Source organism: Phyllobates terribilis, unplaced genomic scaffold (assembly GCF_046119375.1).
Source record: "Phyllobates terribilis strain yellow unplaced genomic scaffold, ASM4611937v1 Scaffold_1__5_contigs__length_1240528914, whole genome shotgun sequence".
In the NCBI taxonomy this organism is placed as follows: domain Eukaryota; kingdom Metazoa; phylum Chordata; class Amphibia; order Anura; family Dendrobatidae; genus Phyllobates; species Phyllobates terribilis.
Window position 1 is genome coordinate 758829483 of NW_027362761.1, and position 21523 is coordinate 758851005.

General features: G+C 44.9%; 1 protein-coding gene across 1 annotated transcript in view; it reads right to left on the reverse strand.

Moving 5' to 3' along the window:
• Window positions 1–21523, reverse strand: part of ELP1 (elongator acetyltransferase complex subunit 1) — a 128468-nt gene that overhangs the window by 106507 nt on the left and 438 nt on the right. Inside the window, exons 2-3 of the mRNA XM_073636918.1 lie at window positions 17137–17306; window positions 11037–11189 (exon numbers count right to left, since the gene is read on the reverse strand). Coding sequence (XP_073493019.1) covers window positions 11037–11189; window positions 17137–17286 — 303 coding nt within the window. The 5' untranslated portion in view covers window positions 17287–17306. The remainder of the gene's footprint in view (window positions 1–11036; window positions 11190–17136; window positions 17307–21523) is intronic.

Genomic DNA, 21523 nt, shown 5'->3' on the forward strand with positions numbered 1-21523 from the left:
GGAAAAGACGCTCTGCCGTTTGAATGTTCTGGGAACGTTGTGTGGGGGGGAAATGGGCGAGTCTGTGATGCAACTTATGTCGGGGCACCTCGTGTGCTTAAGGCGTGTTATGTTGCATGAGGCTAAATATCAGGCTCTTCATGTTACGGCTGTTGGTATTCATTTAATTAACGGGGGGGGGGGGATGTTAAATGAGGGAGTGATGGGGGGGGTAAAAGAACAAAATCTACTTTGATTAATACAGACTGTATTAGTACAATGTTATAATGTTGATGGTCAGACGCACGAGTGGGTACAGAGGGGGGCATGTGACAGTTCATTTTCAATCGTTAAAATATGGTTAAGCAGGTTAATGTAGTATCCTGGAATATTAGAGGTATGGGAGATCACAACAAAAGATTTGCGGCGCTTAAATATCTTAAGGAATATCGGGATTCGATAATCTGTCTGCAGGAGACGCATTGCAATACGGAGGCCGCTGCGGCTCTGAGCAAGCTTTGGAGGGGGCCGGCCTATCATTCTACACATAGTACTTATTCTAGGGGGGTTAGTATATTGATTCATCCGAATTTACCCTTTGAATGTGAAAGAAGCATCTGTGACAGGGAGGGTAGGTATGTATGTCTAGTGTGCAGAGTGGCTGGGCTTAGAATTTGCCTGATTGCTCTGTATGTTCCTCCACCTTTCTCTATACAGACTTTGAGACAGATATTCCCGTGGATAACGGAAATTGCTACCATACCCCTGTTAGTCATCGGTGATTTTAATATGTACCTTCACGCTGAGCTTGATAAGTATAGGGACAATGTGGGGGGAGGGGCAGCTCAAGAGACGTCGTTGGCAAGGGTCTTGCAGGAAATTAGCTTGGTAGATGTGTGGCGGGCTCGATTCCCAAATGTTAAGCAGTATTCGTGTTACTCGGCACCCTATTCCTCTCTGTCCAGAATTGACCTGGCTCTTGGAAATAGTCATCTAGTCCCTCTAGTTACTAAAGTAGAATACTGCACGAGATTGTTATCTGATCATTCACCATTATTGGTTGGTTTGGGGGGGGGGGGGGGGTCGATCCTGGCACCATAAACAGAAGGGCACTGTGGAGGTTTAACCCCTACTGGCTGGATGTATTTGGGGAAAGAGATGGACTTAGCAGGTAAATTTGATCATTTCTTTAAAGACAATATAGGCTCTGTTCCTTTAAATACGGTATGGGAAGCCATGAAGGCATTTTTAAGGGGGATCCTGATTAAGGAAAGATCCTAGTTACTTACCGGTAACGGGATTTTACAGAGCCCATGACAGCACCACCTGAGAGAGGGTATCCGCCCACCAAGAACAGGAACCTACTGAATAAAAAGGCGGTACCTCTCCTCCGCATCAGTTTTGTTTCAGAGCATGAGAGGGCCTCTGAAGACAGGTTAATACATAACCACCACCTCAATATTTGTACTAAACACCTTAAAAAGTGCACAGCACAGTGATAAAGGGGAGGGAATTAATAGGGTGCTGTCATGGGCTCTGTAAAATCCCGTTACCGGTAAGTAACTAGGATCTTTTCCCCTTCTCCCATGACAGCACCACCTGAGAGATTTATAGAGATCAAATACCAGAGGGAGGGATCACCGCTTGCAACACCCTTCTACCAAAGGACAGATCAGTAGAAGAGGAAAGGTCAAGACGGTAATGTTTGTAAAATGTAGTGGGGGATGACCAAGTTGCCGCCTTACATATGATGTCGATGGGCACATCCGCCTTCTCAGCCCAGGAAGCAGCTACCGCTCTGGTGGAATGGGCCTTCAGGTTCTCTGGAACCGACAGATTGCTAGAAGAGTAGGCTAAGGTAATAGTATCCCTGACCCATCTAGCTATGGTCCCTCTTGTAACCTTAAGTCCTTTCCTAGCCCCCTGAAAGGATATAAATAAGGCGTCACTCTTTCTCCAGGCTTTTGTCACTTCCAAATACTGGACTAACACCCTCCTAACATCTAAGGTGTGAAGCTTATGTTCCTCAGAATCCCCAGGATTAGGACAGAAGGAAGGGAGAGTGATTACTTGCGTCCTATAGAATTTGGAGGCTACCTTTGGAAGATAGGCCGGGTCTGGTCTTAAGATTACTCTATCCATACATACTTGAGTGAATGGATAGTTAACGGATAGTGCGTGCAAGTCACTGACTCTACGAGCTGATGTCAGGGCTACCAGTAGAGCAGTCTTTAAAGTTAAGATTTTTTCTGAAACCTTCTCTAAGGGCTCGAAGAGAGGTTTGGTTAATGCTTCCAGAACTAAATTAAGGTCCCAAGGAGGCATTCTTGGAATAGGAATAGGTCTGGATCTATGACAAGCTTTAATAAATCTAATGATCCATCTATTTGCTGCCAAGTTATAATTATACAGTGCCCCCAGAGCTGATACCTGAACCTTAAGAGTACTGGTGGCTAGTCCCATATTTAACCCCTTCTGGAGGAATTCTAGTATGGCCTCAATAGGAATCCTCTCTTTGGCGGACTGACCCGAGGTAGACAAGAACTTAGCCCAGGTTCTACCATAGATTCTAGTGGTTATCGGCTTTCTACTTGCCAGAAGGGTAGTAACAAGATCCGGAGAAAACCCCCTTTGCGTCAATAGCGACCTCTCAAAATCCAGGCCGTCAAATGCAGGCCAGCTCTTTAGGGATGACAGACTGGGCGCTGCCTGAGGAGATCCGGGATGTCCGGAAGAACCCATGGATCTGCTTGGGACATTCTCTTCATCCAAGTGAACCATGGTCTCTTGGGCCAGAATGGGGCGATCAATATAACCCTCGCCCGTTCCTCTCGGATCTTCCTCAGGATAGTAGGGATCAGTACTAAAGGGGGAAAGGCATAAGCTAGAGTAAAATCTCACGGAATCTGCAGCGCGTCCACCGCAAACGCCCCCTCTTTTGGATTCAAGGAGCAAAAGGTCTCGGTCTTCCGATTGTGTCTGTTTGCAAATAGATCTATCTGGGGCTGTCCCCACCGACCCACAATCTGCTGAAAAACGGCTGGATTAAACTCCCACTCTCCTTGTTTCAAGATGTGACGACTCAAGACATCGGCCTTTATGTTCTCTTCCCCTTTTATATGCAGCGCCGAGAGCGTAACCAGCCGACTCTCGGCAAACCTGAAGATCTGATCCGCTACTAACATCAGAGGGAGAGACCTGGTACCCCCCTGATGATTGATGTAGGCGACTGTTGATCTGTTGTCTGACATTATCCTGACGTGAGGACCCTGAAGAACAGAATTGAATTCTTTTAGAGCGTTTCTCGCTGCCAACAGCTCTTTCATGTTGGAAGAGAGACTTGTCTCGCTGTCCGACCAGAGGCCTTGTACAGAACGATCCCTTAGGTGAGCTCCCCAACCTTCCGCACTTGCGTCTGTTGTAATTGTATCAGACACCTGGGAGGTCCAAGGAACCCCCAAAGATAGGTTGACCGGAGATGTCCACCAGTCCAGGGAGTTGATCACGACATCTGGAAGAGATATTTTCCCATTCAGACGACCTTTGAGCCGCCTGTCCGCTGCCAGAATCTCCTGTTGAAGACATCTGGAATGTTACTGGGCCCACTGAACCGCCGGGATGCAAGATGTCATTGTACCCAACAGACATTGCACTCCTCAGGGTCATGGTCGGATTGCTGATAACCTGAGATATTAGGGATCTGATCTTCAGCTTCTTTTCCTCTGGCAGAAGACAGGTTTGGTTTTCTGAGTCCAGAATGAGACCCAGGAAAGACTGAACCCTCTTTGGTTCCAGCCTCGACTTCTCCAGATTTAAACAGCCAACCTAGGCGTCTTAGACTGGCCATGACGTCCGCCAGGGCTAGAGCACAGAGTTGACTTGATCTGCCCACTACTAAGAAGTCGTCCAGATAAGGGATGACCAGAATATCTCTTTCCCTCAAGTGCGCTGTGACCTCCAGAATAATTTTTGTGAAGACCCTCGGCGCCATGGAAATGCCAAAGGGAAGAGCTGCGAACTGAAAATGCCTTAATTGCCTGCCGAATTGTTCAGCTACTCTTAGAAATTGTTGATGATCTGGCCAAATCGGGACGTGGTAGTAGGCGTCCTTCAGATCGAGGACGCACATAAACCAGTCCGGAAATAACATCTTTATGGCCGATTTTATTGTTTCCATCTTGAAAGGCCTGTAGATTAAATGGTCGTTCAGTCTCTTTAAGTTCGCAATGGTCCTGAAGGAGCCGTCCGGCTTCTTTATTAGGAAGAGAGTCGAATAGAATCCTCTTCCTTGCTCGGGTGCAGGTGTTTCCACCAGAACTCCTTTCATGAGCAGAGAGAGAACTTCCTGCTGTAAGGCTATCTGTTCCGCTAAACCCCTGGGGGCTGATATTTTGACAGTGTTCTTGGGCCTGCTTTTGAACTCTAATGTGAGCCCCCTCCTGACTATCCCTAAGATCCAAGAATTGGATGAAATTTCCGTCCAGGCAGGCAGGAAGTGGGACAATCTTCCTCCCACCTGGGGGGAACTGTCACTTAGGGGCTTTCTTATTCTCGGAGGAGGGACCCCCGAACATGAAGCCTCTGTTATATGGCTGTCTCTGGGAGCTTTACTGCGGCTGTATTTTCTCTTCCGAAAGGAGCTGTTAAACCGGGAACCAGACACCGTGGGAAATCCATGTTTTTTGTCTGCGGCTTTATCTAGGATGTCATCTAGACCTTTGCCGAACAAGAAGTCCCCCTCACAAGGGATTGAGCACAGTTTAGACTTTGACTGCACATCCCCTGGCCAGCTTTTGAGCCATAGTGTCCTACGGGCTGCATTAGAGAGGTTTGCAGACCGAGCAGCCAGCCTAACTGAATCTGCCGATGCATCTGCCAGGAATGCAGCCACTCCCTACACAAGAGGAAGGTCCGATAGAATTTTCTCCCTGGACACATTCCCCCTAATCTGGTCTTCCAATTGTTGAAGCCAGATCATCATAGATCTAGCGGTGCAGGTGGCTGCTACTGCCGGTTTAAGGGCCCCTGCTGACGACTCCCAGGCTTGTTTAAGGAAGGACTCAGCTTTTTTATCCAGCGGGTCTTTTAAGGCTCCTAAATCCTCAAAGGGCAGTGTGGATTTTTTTGAAGATTTTGAAATGGCCACGTCAATCTTAGGGGTTTTGTCCCATTTAGCCGCATCCTCATCCTCAAAGGGGTACCTCCGCTTGGAGGATGACGGCAGCTGACCCTTCCTCTCCGGTTTCTTCCATTCCCTTTCTATCAGAGATTTAATCCTGTCATTGACCGGGAATGAGCGTCTCCTCCTTTGGTCTAAGCCCCCGAACATAACATCCTGGACTGTTCTGGGCACCTTGGTATCGGTAATACCCATAGTCCCTCTGACGGCTTTAACTAGTCTCTCAGTATTATCAACCGAAAAACAAGGTCTGCCCCCCCCCCCCCCCATCATCATCCGAAGACTCCGATGAGGATGATGATGAGGAGAGATTAGAGGAGGAAGGCAGTTCTCTTGCAAAACGGGACTCCACTGATTCTGAAGAAACTAGTTTTCGCTTCTTCTTTTTGCGTGAGGTTAAGCCTCTTAAAGACTCTCTGACCTCTGTTTGGATTAGATCCTTTAATTCTAAAGAAAACCTGGGGGACTCCTCTGCAATGGTTTTCTGAATACAGTCCGAGCAAAGGTTTTTGGCATAGGAGGTGGGAAGACCGATTTTGCATAAAGCACACTCCCTGTTTTTACTTTTAGCACTACACTTCTTCGCCTCCTGCCCCAAGAAATGAAAGGAGAAGAAGGAGGAAAAGAGAGAGAAGAGCACATTATTCAGGGTGAGATTTTCACAAAGATCACTCACCACACTGCCGTTCAGACTAGGGTACCGGAGGCGGTGGTTGCCGTTCACATGAGGGCTCCCATCTGGCGGAGGTGGACTGACGAAGTCTTTTCTGACCAGTCTTGCCGGAACTCGCACGCCCTCCACTGCTGTGACTTTGTCGATGGGAAGATTCTCGATGCTCCATTTGCTTAAGCTGCTTGCGCTGCTTTGATGGCTGTGGCTGCTGCTGTACCTCCTGTGGCGGTGACAGCTGCTGCCCAGGTGACTGCGGCTCCTCATTCATCATGGCGGGGATGCAGACACCGCCATCTTGATTGCTCCCCATCCTTAAAAGCAGTAGGGCTCCACCTCCTTTAGGCTCCTCCCCTTCCGGCAGCGTGCTCATTTAAAAAAATATATATATATATTTTATTTTATTTTTTTTTTACATTTAGCCAGCTGGCGCGCTACACCGCAGATCCGCTCCCTTCTGCGCGTGCACAGCCCAGCGGCACCCGGCGCGCTTGCAGCGGGATGACGGCTTCCCACCCGCGCATGCGCAGACCCGGCTTCTGGCGCACTCCGTGATAGGGCGCGTCAGCACGCCGCGCGTGCGCAGCCCGGACTTCCGGCGCGCTCCGTCACAGGGTGCGACGCGACCCCCAGGTGCGCAGACCCGGAAGACCTGCCGGCCGGCGCGCTCAGCTCGTCTTGTGAGGCGCAGACCCGGCCGCAGGCCCCGGCGCATGCGGGGAGGAATCCAAAAAACAGCACCTCCTCCCCACACGCAGACCCGGGCAGCAGCCAGATGGGCTGGGAACAGGGACCATCTGCTGCTTCCACGGCCTCCAGGCCGCACCGTCCATAATCCAGGTACGTGAGGTACCACCTGGTGAGGCTCCCATCAGGGACAGGAACCAAAAACTGATGCGGAGGAGAGGTACCGCCTTTTTATTCAGTAGGTTCCTGTCCTTGGTGGGCGGATATCCTCTCTCAGGTGGTGCTGTCATGGGAGAAGGGGAAAATTTCCATGATAAAAATCCAAAAACAGGGCCCATCTTCAGGAGCTGCGGAGGGAAGTAGACATATTGGAACAGAGGTATGTTGGGTCCCCAAGCATAGAGAACAGGGAGCACTGGACACGGGCACAGGCTACACTAAATGATCATATATTGAAACAAGCAGAGCATAAACGGTTCTTTCTTAACCAGCAATTTTATGTGGAGGGAGAGTGCAGGGCACTTGCTGGCCACTATAGCCAAGGCCCAGACTGGGGCTCCTATGATTGCAGCTATCAGGGATACTAAGGGTGTGGTAATTACTGATTCAAAGGCTATAATGGAAGATTTTTTTCAGTTTTACAGACAATTATATGCCTCCAAACTGACTGAGGCGCAAAGGGACATAGATCTATACCTTCATGATATGCAAATACCATGCCTAACAGATAGCCAGAGAGAGCAACTAGATGCACCAATCACCCTGGAGGAGATGCAGGAAGCTTTAAAAGATTTTCAAAATAACAAGGCCCCTGGTACTGATGGGATCCCCGCGGAAATTTATAAGGAGGCTGGGGGGGCGGGGGGGGGGGTTTACTTCCCAGGTTACTGGAAGTGTTTAAGGGGGCGAGGAAGGGGGGGCTTTGCAGACTTCAATGAGGGAGGCTAGCATAGTTCTTTTTCCAAAACCTGGAAAGGATGCATTAAACCCTGAATCATATAGGCCAATATCCTTACTCTCGGTAGATGTAAAAATTTTAGCTAAGGTCTTGGCTACCAGACTGGTGGCAGTTATCACACATTTGGTTGCAGAAGACCAGACTGGGTTTATACCGGCCAAGTCGACGACAGCAATTAACTTGCGCCGGCTTTTTCTTAATCTGAAAATGCAGTCACAAAATGCGGGTGGTAGGGCAGTGCTATCACTTGACGCCGCTAAGGCCTTTGATAGTGTCGAATGGGAGTATTTATGGGCTGTTTTGAGAAAGATGGGGTTTTGTACTGGATTTCAGGCCTGGGTACGGCTTCTATATAACAATCCGGTAGCTCGGATTCAAATTAATGGCATTCTTTCTGGTAGCATTGAAATGGGCAGAGGCACGCATCAGGGCTGCCCGTTGTCTCCCTTACTGTTCGCCCTGGCTATGGAGCCGTTGGCTGTTAAGCTTCGTTCCAGCAGCTAAATACAGAGGTTCCGCTATAAAACACTGGAGGAGCGGGTGGCCCTATATGCCGATGACCTTCTGTTGTTTTTGGGCAACACGGAGCAATCTGACGACGGCTATGAATTTTATAAGGGAGTTTGGAGATCATTCTGGCCTACGGATTAATTGGGATAAATCAGTTCTTATGCCGGTGGATAGTTCGTCTCTGAATACTAGGGCAGGGAATACTTGCTTGAAGATTGTGCGAGAATTTAAATATCTCGGAGTTAGAGAGTGACCACATTTATCGGAGATTACATTCCTTTAAACTTACTTGAACTGCTTACCAGATTTCAACAAAAGGCCAATACTTGGAGCAAACTCCCCCTATCAGTAGTAGGTCGAACTAACTTAACACCATTTTAATTAACGCCCCAATTATTATATATCCTTCATACTTCACAGGTCTGGATCCCCATGAGAATATTTTATAAATTTCAAGCACTATTTCAGGAATTGATCTGGAAAAAAGGGGTGGCCAGAATCAGTTTGGATACACTTCAAAGGCCCAAAGATCAGGGGGGACTAGCTGCACCTAATCCATGGATATATTTTCTAGCCTTTCAGACTCAACAACTCTGGTTAATTCAGGGGAACCAAGATAAACTGGTACGTCTGCTCACACACAATTTGCCAATTACCTCCTTTCTAGAAACGGGAATATCGGGGTGGGATGCTAGGCAGCATCTTCCGACCCTAGCACTTAAGGGGAAAACGTGTCAGAAAATAAAACTGTTGTTGGGAATAGAGGGTTTTACCCCGTTTACACCGTTGTGGCATAATGCGGGCCTTCCAGAGATCCATAAATTGAAAGGATTCGGAATATGGGAAAAATTGGGAATAACTAATGTGGCACAAATATTAGAGGGGGAAATATTTAAATCGTTCCTACAGCTGAAAGAAGAATACTGTATTCCACAAACTAGTTTCTACTTTTATCTCCAAATGAGGCATGCATGGTTTGTACAGCCGCGACATATGCAGAGTAAAATCCAACATCATCTACTGTTTAACACATTATTATGCCATAGAGGTGGGAAGGGATTGATTTCCAGAATCTACGGGATACTTATGCAGCAATTTCAGTGGGATAGACCCTTAAATGTTAAGGAGAGGTGGGAACGTGACATTGGTACTATAACCTCGGAAGAATGGGAAGAGGTGGTGGGGAGCGTTCCGATACTATCTACATGTGAGGCACATAGACTCTCACAGTTGTACTTATTGCATAGGGTATAAAGAACTCCCAAATTTCTACAGCGCATTGGAGCAAGGAATGACAGTGTGTGTCCAAAATGTGGAGAGGAAGGAGCAGATCTTATGCATATGATGTGGACGTGTAGGACGGTCGCGGTATTCTGGAATGAGTGTGTGCAGTACATTAATAATCTGTTTGAGTGTAATCTACCCTTATATCCTAAAGTGTCTGTGTTGGGCCATGTAGAAATAATAGGATGTGAAGAGGATGAAATAATAGCTGTTAAGAGGACTCTATACCAGGTCAGAAAGCTTATAGCTGCACATTGGTTGGATCCCTCCCCTCTCAGGCTCCAGGAATTTTTGGATAGAATGCGTCTTTTATTGAGATTAGAAGAGGGAGTGTACAAAAAGCGGAAGGCTATATGGAAATTTGATAAAACCTGGGGTAAATAGAGCACGTTTCATGGTTATCATATTATGTCTATTTTAAATATCAATTGAGTTTGAAATGTTGTGGTCTCTCAGGTTCTACTTAACTAATCACTGACTATTAGATATTATGCTCTGTACCCATGGATCAAAATATCAATGCTTTAACAGTTAGATAAGCTATATGATAATATGCAGTCTGTAATTAAATTTGTCTTTGCCATATGGATTTTGGGGGTGTAATGGGCATTGCTAGTTGGGTGCTGCCTCAATGTTGTTTATGTGTAATGTTAAAAAAGTATCAGATTTTAAAAAAAAAAAAGTGATATCTAAGGGATAAGGTCCGAAAGTGAGAATAATGTTAGAGGATCCAAACCCTCCTAGATGTGGTTACTTTAGTGGTTCCAATTGCTCCTTCACATATGCTATGATTGATCCTTATTATAGATATCGTCATTAGTACTTTGTGATACTTCCTATTTATATGAAGATTTGTCTTTATCTAGACTCTATTGCAATATCTACTATTGCCTTGTGTATCCTATAGGGATTTAGTTGGTTCATGGTGCCTTTTTATGAGGTCTTTTGGTTTTGCACTTGTCTGGCTATATGGCCTGTATCTAGGATATTTAATATAGTTTGCCAAAACCTACTAGGTATAAGGTGAGATTATTATTTTTTATTATCATATGGATTCATACCGGAGTGTATTCACTTATTAATGTATTCCTGAGGGATTCACTATTTTAGTGCCTATTATTTTTTAAACATATACTTGTTACACACTTTATACATGTATATTGATACTTTGTTGATGTGGAGTTCACGTTTTTCATTGTTTAAGTATAGAGTAATGTTCTATCTAATTATACTTAAACCATCTTTGTATCTATAGGTGTGCACCCGTTTCTGTACTGCTTGTTCTTTCTCTTGTTAACAATACTGAGAGACAGATGAAAATTTGGAGTGGTACTGCAAGAAACATAAAACATTTAAGGATTTGACACAGGTCTCAACCGCCCCAGGTCTGAAAAAGAACAAACATCTGTGAGATATGTTGGGAAGAAACAGCCCAGTTCAATAGAGGCTGCATCACATCACTTACAGGACTTAAAGTGGTTATTCGGTTTCTGAAAAAGTGCAGAAAAGTGCAAAATTATATTAAAAAAATCAAACAAAAAAAACAACTTACTCCTCTCTTCAATCCCGGGCTGATCCCCACACCCTCCGATTTTTACTTACAAGCAGAGCAGCCAGTACATGACTGATGCAGCCAATCCAAGGATGGCTGAATGTACAGAGACCGTCTGCACTGGATGCTTGAGGAAGCTACAAGATGAAGCTTGCTCAAAGTCACATGAATCTTTATCTGGAGACGAGCTTTAAACACAGCATTATAATAAAGTTACCTGGCCAGTGTTCAGGTTACAGAGGATGACATCACCAGTGGCAGTAGCCACGCACACAGACTCCTGGTCAGGAACATCTTGTATCCCAACAACAAGACCACTTCCATCATCTGGTAGAAAGTTCTCCACTGTTAAAGAGACATCTGTGATGATCTAGAAAAATGCATAAACATATCAGATTCTGCCATTGTTACTTGAGTGCTCAACAGATAAATAGATTTTATAATATTTCGCAAGTTTGGACCTTCACGAATTCAATGATAGCAAATATGTTTATCTTCTTGTTTAAATGTTATTAATCTTACAAATGGGAAGATGTGTTTAAATCAACCCTATATTTTTATAGACATCACATGTTGGGTATGCATGAATGGCCCAAGTTTAGGAGCTGAGACAGCTCTATATACAATGGGGTGCCAACTGTGTTATACAGCCATAACCCACCTGTAACTGCAATTATCAGAGCTTGTTTTGATTGCTGCAGTTTAACCCGCCACTATAGACTGGCAATTAAGGGGTTGAATTGACATGAGCAATAGTGCCATCTTAGTGGTTGGACAGAGGGAGCATGATTGCGTTGTTTGTACCCAAAAATGGTACCAATAAAAACGAATAACCACCCTGCAGAAAAAATACAAGCCCTGGAAGATCTCTCAAAATTAAGTTATTGGTCTTAAAATATGTGGTTTCTGTGATAATTGTATCTTTTACTACTTAAAATAATTATCTACAGTACAGACCAAAAGTCTGGACACCTTCTCATTTAAAGATTTTTCTGTATTTTCTTGACCATGAAAATTGTACATTCACACTTCAAATATTTTTTTTTATTGCTTTTAGTAAATTATGTGCTAAAATAAATGGTGGTACTGAAAACAATAAGTCATCCTTGTAACTAAAAAATTTTCTCTTGAAAGACATGCAAGAAAAAAAAAAAACTGAACAAAAAGTTTGTCGTTGCAGGGTGGTCCGGTGTCTCCCTTCTACTTTCAATGCTGTCCTTCTTCTTGCTTCGTGTGGATGACGCGTTCTACGTCATCCACACAGTGTTCCCAGCATTGAGTTCCTGTGTAGGCGTACTTCTCTGCGCTGTCGAGGGCAGAGTAAAGTACTGCAGTGCGCCAGCACCGGGTAAAGTCAAAGAGCCCCAGCGCATGCGCACTGCAGTACTTTACTTTGCCTACTCACGGCAGAGAAGTATGCCTGCGCAGGAGCGCAATGCCTGGGACACTGTGTGGATGACGTAGGACGCATCATCCACAAGAAGAAGGACGGCATCGAAAGAAGGAGGCGCCGGACCAGGTTCAGCAACACCCCTGGGACCAGACCGCCCCATAGGGGAGTATAATAAAAGGTGTTTTTCTTTTGTTGCAGGCCAGTTCAGGGCATATACACATCATATTAGAATGCTGTATATCAGGGCTGAAAGGTGGTGGCCGTATCTCATAAAAGGACAAACCTGGTGACAGATTCCCTTTAAGGCCATGTTCACAAGTTCAGTATTTTACATCAGTATTTGTAAGCCAAACCAGGAGTGGGTGATAAATACAGAATTGGTGCACTTGTTTCTATTATACTTTTCCTCTGATTGTTCCACTTCTGATTTTGGCTTACAAATACTAATGTAAAATACTGACCAAATACTGAACGTGTGAATGTGGCCAAAAAAGCACTCCTGTTAATATTTTTACTCCCTAAACCTGTGTAAAGGTTAGTGTAGCTTAGTGGCAGTGTGTTCATATATTCACCAATTGCGGTTCTCTCAGGAATCATACACAGCTCTTGAGTCACATCATAACAATTCAGACCCTCTAGGGGACACTACGTTCTGTGTAACTCAAAAGTGGCTTTTAAAATGTAATCCTATGGAGGGTTACAACGAGGCTCCATAGGCTTTCATTGTAAAAGACTTCCAGCTCAGGCATACAGCCGGACAGTATGAATCGCTGTCATATAAAATTACAAGACGAGCGGAATTGGTAATAAACGAAGACAGCGTTTAGTGAATATATTAACACATTTACACTACACTAACATTTACACAGGTTTAGGAAAAAATAAATAAATAAACAAGAGTGCTTCTTTAACCCCTTAACTTTTCATGGCGGTTAAGGGGCCTTATGCCTTAGTGCCGTTTTTAATGGCGCTAAGGGATAATTGGGTAAGGCCTCCCGATGGGTGAAAATGCTGCGGGTGTAAATTATATGACAGAGCCGATAAGCCCCTTAGATGCCACTGTCAATCGCAACAGCGGTATCTAAATGGTTAAAAGAGAGAGAGGACTCCCTCACACACCATTGGCTTCCCACGATGGTCAATGCGTGTGCCGATAGTTTCTATCGCAACCCGAGGACCTCAGCGTACGGTGGCTTATTAAGACAGGGTCTAACTGGCTGTGTCAGTGAAGAACTGACAGGTCTGATGCACTGCAATCGCATGAAACCAGCATTTAAAATAAAAAATATTCATGTCCCACAGTGGGACTAAGTAAAAATGTAAAAAAATAAAATAAAATTGTCAACGTAAAAAAAATATATCTGAAAATAATAACTGAATTGCTGGTTTTTGTCATTCCAAGTCAGAAAAAAATCTGAATAAAAGCAAAAGAAAAAAAAAAAAAAAAAAGTTAGGTACCCCATATGTACAAAAGTACCCTTTAACTCGTCCTGCAAAAAAATAAGCCCTCATACAGCTCTGTTGGTCAATAATAAATCGGAATAAGGCTATGTGTGCACGGTCAGGATTTGAAGAAGAAATTTCCTGCATCTCCTTGGCAGGAAAAACTCTGATGAAAAACCGCCCGGTTTTGACGCATTTTTTGATGCGGTTTTCAAAGCGTTTTTTTGAAGAGTTTTTGTATATCAATGAATGCTTTTGGAGCTAAATAAAGTTATTTGGTGGAACATTGCTTAAACCCTTGGAGCACCATCAGAACTGGGGTGAGTATATTGGTTAATTTAAATGATTTAAGAATGTGTCTGTTGCATTTTAAATAAAGTGCTTGCTCTGTGTCTGTGTGTTTATTTAACTCTTTACTTTAATTAGGTTTGGTGATGAAAGGGTCTGATTGACGCCTTGTCATCACCAAACAAAAGAGCTAGGTGTCAGCTAATACCATTTGCATTACCATTCAAGTAATTTATGCGTCAGCTGTGAGCTGCAATTTTTAGCCTAGGAAGGTGCCATTTGCAAACATGGCCCCTGGCCATTATTAACAGCTCACAGCTGTTTTGTTAACCACTACGTCCCCCCGATCAGCACTCAGCAGCGCTTTGGACGCAGCGTATTTTTGCTGCGTCCAAAACGCGGTGTTCTAATGCCGCACTTTTGTTGTCGGTACATGTGAATCCACCGCATATAATGACACTTCAATCAGACAAAATCTGCAGCGGAGACTAGCTTGTCAGCTACAGAAATTGACATGCTGCTGGTAAATTTGGGTACGTCGCCACGATCAGGAGCCGCTGCAGGTTTGAAGCTGCATGTTTATACAGCGCCAAACCCACAGCATCCAGATGGTACAGCATCGTGGATGGGATCTCTAGAAATCCCATGTCCACTATGCGTGCATCAGAGGCTGCGAATCACCGTGGACACTGACACGCGACGCGTCTTTCAGGACTGCAGCATGTCAAATTCTCTTGCGGAGTCGCTAGTCTCTGCAACAGAAAGTTGAACTCTAGAATAAATTGAATGCGGTAAATACGCATGGTTCAGTGGACACATGTGGATTTACCTGTGTTCAATACACTGCAACGTTTTTGGACACAGAAAAGATACGCGTCCAAAGCGCGGCTACGTCCGGATCGTGGGCACAGAACCCAAAATGTAAAAAAAAAAAAAAAAAAATGCCGTGGGTTCCCGCGTCATTTTTATAACCAGCAGATGGAAAGTCGACCACTGGGGACTGATCTGAGTAGCCAGGGAAGGGGCCATTAGCCAAAAATGTTCCCTGGCTATTAATATCAACCCACAGCTGTTTGTTAAGCCTTTACTGACTAGATTACAGGGGGACCCCAGAAAAAAATTGACGTGGGTCCCCCCTATAAAATCTAACCAGAAAAGGCTAAACCGACAGTTGCAGGCTGATATTAATAGCCAGAGAAGGGGCCATGAATAGTAGCCCCCTCCACGGCTATTAATATCACTCCTCAGCAGTCCCAGAAATGGCGCGTCCATAAGATGCGCCAAATCTGGCGCTAAGCCTCCGCTCTTCCCATTGCCCTGTTGCGGTGGCGAGTGGGGTAATGGGGTTGGGGTTCCCGTCAGCCTTGTATTGGCGGCTTACGTGAAGCCCAGGTTAGTAATGGAGGGAGTCTATGTTGTAGTTTGTAGATTAAAAATGCTCAACACACCCCTAGATGAATTCCTTATGGGGGTTTAGTTTCTCAAATGTTAGAGAAATTGCATAACAAATTATGGGGTCCATTTCCTCCTATTACCCTTCGTGAAAATTACAAATTTGATGCTAAAACAGTACTTTACTGGGAAAAAAATGGAATTTTTCGTTTCTAAAATGTTATAATGTTCCGTGAATCACCTATGGGTTAAAAACTTGTGTGGGGATTTCTGATGTTTTGGAATGTCAAGGGCTCTGCAAATGCAACATGGCATCCACAATCTGTTCCAGCTAATTTTCATTTCAAAAATCAAAGTGTGCTCTTTCCTTCCTGAGTGCTGCTGTGAGCCCAAACAGTAGTTTATGACCACCTATAGGGTGTCACCGCGTTTGGGAATAATTGCATAAGAAATTATGGGGTCTATCTTCTCCTATTATTTCTTGTGAAAATTACAAACTTGGGGCTAAAACAATAATTTACTGGGAAACACGGAATTTTTGGTTCCACATCCATTTTCACCTGTGGGTTCAAAATATTCAACACAGCCCTAGATGAATTTCTCGAGGGGTTTAGTTTCCAAAATGGGATCACTTGTGGGGGGTTTATGCTGTTTTGGTACTTCAGGGGCTCTGCAAATCAGACATGGCATCTGCCATTTATTCAGCCAAAATTACGCTCCAAATAGTTTTCTTCCGAGCTGTGTGGCGCCAAAACAGCAGTTTTTGACCACATATAAGATATTGCCATGTTTGGGAGAAATGGTGTAATATGTTTTAGTTTCCATTTTCTCCTATTGTCCCTTGTGAAAACTTGCAGCTAAAGCATTATTTTAGTAAAAAAAAATGTAATTCTTAATTTTTTCATTTTACTTTGCCTTAATTCCAGTTTAGAATAATTTGAGGGGTGCGGTAATGAAAAATTACTACCAAATTTTAACCCTTTTAACATCCTAGCAAAATAAAAGGACACGTGAAAAATGATGCTGACATAAAGTAGACGTATGAGAAATGTTATTGAATAAAGAGGTTGTCCACTACTTTATTATTGATGACCTATCCATAGGATAGGTCATCAATGTCTGATCAGTCAGGTGCCGGGTGTCGGACCCCCCGCCGATCAGCTGTTCTTGGTGTTGGCGGCCACAACTGCTCAATTGCGGAGCTGCTCCATCTTCTTATAGTGGCCATGGCTGGGTACTGCATATCCGCCTTCTATTGATTTGAATAGGAGGCGAATGTGCAGTACCCTGATGCGGTCACTTTCAGAAGACAGCGCAGCTCCGCAATTGAGCAGTTACGGCCAGCGACCGACAACACCGAGAGCAGCTGATCGGCGGGGGTGCTAGACCCCAACCGATCAGACATTGATGACCTATCCTATGGATAAGTCATCAATGATAAAGTAGTGGATAACCTCTTTAATTATTTTGTGTGGTCTGACTACCTGGTTTAAAAATATAAGCATTCAAAGCTTTAAAAATCACAAATTTTTCTAAACGGTCATCAAAAATCAGATATTTACTAGAAAAAAAAACACATCAACTAAAATTTACTGACAACATAAAGTAAAGGATAAAAGTGCCCAATTATGCCGATTGGTGCAGGTCACAAAGGTGAGACACCCACCTATCAGGAAGTTAGCACCTATCTTGCAGATAGATGATAACTTGTTTTCACCTGATGACCCTTTAAAAACAATTGCTGCTGAATGTCAAAAAAAATTAATTTTCTGATGATGGGAATAATTTATAAATCAGTCACCTGCTCTGTATTAGGATCCAGCTCTACAACGCCAAAACATGATCCAATGAGAACTGTCCCAGTGTCCGTTCGCACAGTGATGCATTGTGGAGTGCCAAGACCTTGAGCTGAGCCACAGTGCAAAGACTTCAGTAACTTCAGGTTTCGCATAATGATAAATTATAAATGCTCTGTAGGAAAAAAAAAAAAAACAATAAAAGGGAATATGAGCAACATTCTAGCTGTGTAATGTGTACACTTCCCCATTCCTTATAAACAGCTGTGTCTGTGTCACGTGGTCTCCAGTCTCCTCGGGCAGCTCTCGGACCACCTTCTTGTTTTATTCTGCATGTCCTCGCCAACCTGATATATTCAGAGGGACTCCGGCTGCAAATGGGGTACCGGCCCCCGACACCCGACCTTGCTACTCTACGTCCTGGACGGGAAAGCCCGGTCAGGCCCAGAGGATCCCACCGGGTATCGGACGGAGCAGAGCTGCCACCCGTGCCCTTGTTCTGAGAGTTCAGAGGGAGACCCGGCCTATTTGCACACACACAGACAGGAAAGGATTCGGTCTGTAGTTCAGGAACACTCTGCTGTAGGGTCGCGACTGAATGCTGGACTTACTCGGAGGTTGTCGGACCCCCGTCCCTGGTGACCACAGGACTCCGCGGGGAGCAGGGAGTCGCCTTCCTTTGCCATCTAAGTGAGTAAAGCCTTGGAAGTTCACCCCTATGGCCTCCGGACTGTTATTTATGCGCCACACTGGGGACGCGGGATGCCTTCTCCTCATCTACTACCCCCTCCATCCTGTCCCTCTGCCCTGAGGCCTCGCTTCGCCTGTGGGGAGTAGTAAGAACTTTGGCTGCCATAACATCCAGCCTCAGAGGACTGCTAGCGGCGCATCACCAGAAATCACAGGTGGCGTAGTCGTTAATCAGCCACTCAACCCGGATAAGCCCATACCATCTCTTTCTAATGTGACGGCCCTGAACACGGGTCGGGCCCGGGCCACGGCTGCACCCCATCTCTCCATCACAGGACCCGACACCGAGTCCCCCAACACCCAGGGTAAAACACGGGCTTTACGAGTAGAGGCGTCACAAATGGATACAGACCATGGTAACACTGAGCTCCTATATGACACGAGTTATTTACATGGACACAGACCATGGTAACACTGAGCTCCTATATGACATGAGTTATTTAAATGGATACAGTCCATGGTAACACTGAGCTCCTATAGTACAATCATGGCCAAAAGTATTGAGAATGAGACAAATAGTAATTTTTCCAAAGTTTACTGCTTCATTTTTTGTAATGGCAATTTGCTTATACTCCTGAATGTCAAAGAGTGATCAGCTTAACAGCAATTACTGTACTTGCAAAGTCAATATTTGCCCAGAAAATGAACTTTAAACCCCAAAACACATTTCAACATCATTGCAGTCCTGCCTTAAAAGGAGCAGCTAACATCGTTTTAGTGAATGATCCATTAACACAGGTGTGGGTGTTGATGAGGACAGGGCTGGCGATCAGTCATGATTAAGTAAGAAAGACATCACTGGACACTTTAAAAGGAGGCTGGTTCTTGGTATCATTGTTTCTCTTCAGTTAACCATGGTTATCTCTAAAGAAACACGTGCAGCCATCATTGCACTGCACAAAAATGGCCTAACAGGGAAGAGTATCGCGGCTACAAAGATTGCACCTCAGTCAACAATCTATCGCATCATCAAGAACTTCAAGGAGAGAGCTTCCATTGTTGTCAAAAAGGCTCCAGGGCGCCCAAGAAAGACCAGCAAGCGCCAGGACCGTATCTTAAAACTGTTTCAGCTGCGGGATCGGACTACCAGCAGTGCCGAGCTTGCTCAGGAATGGCAGCAGGCTGGTGTGAGTGCTTCTGCACGCACTGTGAGGCGGAGACTCTTTGAGCAAGGGCTGGTTTCAAGGAGGGCAGCAAAGAAGCCACTTCTCTCCAGAAAAAACATCAGGGACCGACTGATATTCTGCAAAAGGTACAGGGAGTGGACTGCTGAGGACAGGGGCAAAGTCATTTTCTCTAAGGAGTCCCCTTTTCGATTGTTTGGGACATCTGGAAAACAGCTTAATCGGAGAAGAGGTGAGCGCTACCACCAGTCTTGTCTCATGCCAACTGTAAAGCATCCTGAAACCATTCATGTGTGGGGTTGCTTCTCAGCCAAGGGAATCGGCTCACTCACAGTCTTGCCTAAAAACACAGCCATGAATAAAGAATGGTACCAGAATGTCCTCCAAGAGCAACTTCTCCCAACCGTCCAAGAGCAGTTTGGCGCCCAACAATGCCTTTTCCAGCATGATGGAGCACCTTCCCATAAAGCAAAGGTGATAACTAAATGGCTCATGGAACAAAACATAGAGATTTTGGGTCCATCGCCTGGAAACTCCCCAGATCTTAATCCCATTGAGAACTTGTGGTCAATTATCAAGAGACGGGTGGACAAACAAAAACCAACAAATTCTGGCAAAATGCAAGCATTGATTATGCAAGAATGGACTGCTATCAGTCGGGATTTGGTCCAAAAGTTGATTGAGAGCATGCCAGGGAGAATTACAGAGGTCTTGAAGAAGAAGGGGCAACACTGCAAATATTGACTTGCTGCATTAACTCGTTCTGTCAATATAACCTATTGGTACTCATAATATGATTGCAATTATATTTCTGTATGTGATATAAACATCAGACAAACACTAATAAAAACCAGAGGCCAGCAGATCATGTGAAAATATAATTTTGGTATCATTCTCAAAACTTTTGGCCATGACTGTACATGGGCTATCTACATGGACACAGACCATGGTGACACTGAGCTCCTATATGACATGGGTTATCTACATGGACACAGACCATGGTGACACTGAGCTCCTATATGACATGGGTTATCTACATGGACACAGACCATGGTGACACTGAGCTCCTATATGACATGGGTTATCTACATGGACACAGACCATGGCGACACTGAGCTCCTATATGACATGGGTTATCTACATGGACACAGACCATGGTGACACTGAGCTCCTATATGACATGGGTTATCTACATGGACACAGACCATGGTGACACTGAGCTCCTATATGACATGGGTTATCTACATGGATACAGTCCATGGTAACACTGAGCTCCTATGGGACATGGGTTATCTACATGGATACAGTCCATGGTAACACTGAGCTCTTATATGACATGGGTTATCTACATGGACACAGACCATGGTGACACGGAGCTCCTATATGACATGGGTTATCTACATGGACACAGACCATGGTGACACTGAGCTCCTATATGACATGGGTTATCTACATGGATACAGTCCATGGTGACACGGAGCTCCTATATGACATGGGTTATCTACATGGACACAGACCATGGTGACACTGAGCTCCTATATGACATGGGTTATCTACATGGATACAGTCCATGGTAACACTGAGCTCTTATATGACATGGGTTATCTACATGGACACAGACCATGGTGACACGGAGCTCCTATATGACATGGGTTATCTACATGGACACAGACCATGGTGACAATGAGCTCCTATGGGACATGGGTTATCTACATGGATACAGTCCATGGTAACACTGAGCTCTTATATGACACGGGTTATCTAAATGGACACAGACCATGGTGACACTGAGCTCCTATGGGACATGGGTTATCTACATGGATACAGTCCATGGTAACACTGAGCTCTTATATGACATGGGTTATCTACATGGACACAGACCATGGTGACACTGAGCTCCTATATGACATGGGTTATCTACATGGACACAGACCATGGTGACACTGAGCTCCTATATGACATGGGTTATCTACATGGATACAGTCCATGGTGACACGGAGCTCCTATATGACATGGGTTATCTACATGGACACAGACCATGGTGACACTGAGCTCCTATATGACATGGGTTATCTACATGGATACAGTCCATGGTAACACTGAGCTCTTATATGACATGGGTTATCTACATGGACACAGACCATGGTGACACGGAGCTCCTATATGACATGGGTTATCTACATGGACACAGACCATGGTGACAATGAGCTCCTATGGGACATGGGTTATCTACATGGATACAGTCCATGGTAACACTGAGCTCTTATATGACACGGGTTATCTAAATGGACACAGACCATGGTGACACTGAGCTCCTATGGGACATGGGTTATCTACATGGACACAGACCATGGTGACACGGAGCTCCTATATGACATGGGTTATCTACATGGACACAGACCATGGTGACACTGAGCTCCTATATGACATGGGTTATCTACATGGATACAGTCCATGGTGACACGGAGCTCCTATATGACATGGGTTATCTACATGGACACAGACCATGGTGACAATG